The sequence below is a fragment of the Perkinsus marinus genome, assembly GCF_000006405.1.
Source record: "Perkinsus marinus ATCC 50983 genomic scaffold scf_1104296939916, whole genome shotgun sequence".
In the NCBI taxonomy this organism is placed as follows: domain Eukaryota; phylum Perkinsozoa; order Perkinsida; family Perkinsidae; genus Perkinsus; species Perkinsus marinus.
In genome coordinates, this window is record NW_003213003.1 from 48597 (window position 1) to 51337 (window position 2741).

At 49.2% G+C, this 2741-nt stretch overlaps 1 protein-coding gene across 1 annotated transcript; it reads right to left on the reverse strand.

Moving 5' to 3' along the window:
• Positions 1 to 1201: 1201 nt before the first annotated feature.
• Positions 1202 to 2465, reverse strand: Pmar_PMAR005543 (hypothetical protein; the record flags this gene model as incomplete). Its single annotated transcript, XM_002782212.1, has 2 exons — positions 1202 to 1240; positions 1305 to 2465. The coding sequence occupies 2 exons, from the start codon at positions 2463 to 2465 to the stop codon at positions 1202 to 1204; spliced, it is 1200 nt and encodes a 399-aa protein (XP_002782258.1).
• Between the last annotated feature and the right edge of the window lie 276 nt (positions 2466 to 2741).

Below are 2741 nucleotides of genomic sequence, written 5' to 3' on the forward strand. Positions count from 1 at the left end.
CAGTGACTCTCCATTCGATCAAAGGTAGTACTCCTCATACCCACGGATCTTCTAGGAAGCTTGCCGAGTAGATAATCTCGGAACTTTGCCAGATCTTCGTCTTCGGATTGACATCGTCTTAGACAGGTGTTGAGGTCGCTGTTGAACTCGATGCTATCCTGTAGATGACTCAGATCGGCCTCTGTCCCTCTCGAGACGTCAATATGTCTCGCTAGATTCTTCAGTTCATCCTTCAGCTCTGCAGATAGGTCAGTCTTATCGATGTTGGGGACATCGATACCATCACAGTTGATGAGACAGCACCTTCCACCACACCCGATATTCGTTGCCGTTGGAGAGAGAGAAGGATACACGCCTAATTTAGCCTTAGATTTCATTTTTTGGTAGGGGCCACGGATCTCTTGCTCAGACTGTACGGTCTGACCGCACCCCACGTCCACGACTGTGGATAGAGATAACCCCAATGTAGTAGGACAAGATGGTCTAGACCCATAGGCATAGGTCATGTTTGGTGCGAGCGTAGCATAGCACCCCGCGTTAGCGGTTGTAGGCGGTGCAAGCGTAGCGTAGCACCCCGCGTTAGCGGTTGTAGGCGGTGCAAGCGTAGCGCAGCACCCCGCGGTCACGGAGGGGATTGGTGAGAATAGCAGATCCCGCTCAGGATCGTGGATACATGATGCGACATGACAGTAGATGTCCTCATCGAAATGGCACTCTTCGTCACTAGTATCCTCTCGGTAGTCGTAGATCACGCTAGCAGAATCGATAGCTTCACTTAGTTTGTGGCCATCGAAGTCTCTCCCCATTGCATACCGAGATACAGAATCCGCTGGATTGCATCCAGAAGGAATATGTCGCACCGTGGCATCGAGCTGAACGCATAGATTACGTATAGCTTGAAGCCGCCTTCTTTCAGGTGCTGGAAGTCGAGTATCGTTCGATGGTCTCCTTAGCCGATATACTGTGAGCTCCGAGTCGATCGCCACAACCAGTCGATAGATAGGTACCCCGGGGCTGAGCTTACTCAATGGGGCTTGGTTCTCCCCATAGATGCTCTTGATCGGTAGATATGCCGATAATGCCTGGGTCCAGAGCAAACCTCGATAGAGGGCATCTAACTCTTTCCTAGGGATAGACCAGGATAGAGTAGAGTTTGTATACAAAGCTCCTTTAGCTGCCAGACGCACGTCAGGTCTGGATTTTAATCGTAGATCGGCGCCCCAAGCATCCTTAGATGCATCTGTGCTGAGGACCAGCTCTGCATCATAGGGAGTATACCTTGACGTAGATATAGTTTTACATACTTGGGTAGTTTCGGAGGCCCATCTAACAACCCGCTGCTGTAACTGATAGGGGATCATTTGATCCCACTCTTTGATCTCCTGGCAGATTCGCCGCCATATAGATCTAGCTCGAATATCCTGTTCTATGATTAGACCCAATGGATCATAGAGAGAAGCCAGGATGCTACTAGATGAGCGCTTGCTCATATATGTAAGGCCCTCAGGTGGCTTAGCAGACATCGTGGGATAGAGGCCATCGTTAGACGGTAGATAGTCGTACCCTAATAGATGTCCACGTGTCTCGATACCCGCTACAGATTTGCAGATCCAGTTCTCGAACTTCTTCAGGTCTTCAGCGGGTAGATCATGCCCTTTGAGTAGGTATGATACAAATCGGTAGTTGCGTTGAGCTTCAGCAACTGTAGATCCTAAAGCGTAGATGTCATCAACGAACTTTAGCATCTTCACGTGGCTCGGTATAGGTGGACCGTCGTATAGATAGTCATAGCCTTCTTCCGAAGGATAGAGTAATACACTCTTGATCCTTCCTGGGTCGATACTTTTCACAGCGACTTCGAAAGTGTCTCCATCGATTTCAGCCGCTAGATGACTCAAGTCGTAGATCTCGTCGATGGTATCATCCACAACACTATCCAACATATTAGGTGCCGCCCTAGTTCCAAATCCAACACGTGACCATAGGACCGTGAAAGGTCCAATACAGGTATACCCCACATAGGGTACGTCTGCACGGCTAGATTGCATTCTACAGAATGCTTTACTCAAATCACCGGCAACGAAGTACTTAGATGACCTCAATAAGAGTAGAGTACCATGTAGACTATTCTGTGGATAACCGCCTCTTAGAGAGTATAGATTTGCCTCTCTATAGTCTAAGACTATACGGCAAGGCGTAGTTGGATGTTGGTCTCGGTAGACTAGATGACTAGCTGTGAAGTGCTCTGGCAGAGGGGCGAGTGACCCTTGATAAGGGGTGCCCTTACTCAGCTTCTCCCAGACAGATTGGCACGTAGATGCTTCTGGCTTAGATGGGTCGAGGCGATTATCCTTGACGATAGCACAGAAACCCTTGGATATGTAACCATCGAGTGCCCGATGGAACATTTCCATCCGCTCACCCGTGATGGCCTTAATAGATGCCAATCCTCGTTTCCTAGCCATATGATAGTTATATCGCGGCCTAGATGTCGGACTTCTCCACGGCACTTGAGGTCTAGCTCGTCCTAGAGGGGCCGAGCTATCTGCAACCCATTCTCGGATGATGGCTTGCTGAGGTGGTAGGTCGTCACTATTGATGGTAGGTAGACTTTCGCCAGAGCTCACGGTCTCTTCTGATACACATAGAGAGTCGTCGAGGTTACCGTCGTCGATTTGAGGGTAGATACCACACTCAGAGTTCAGCGATTTATATGCCTTGAGCGTATCGATCAAATCGTA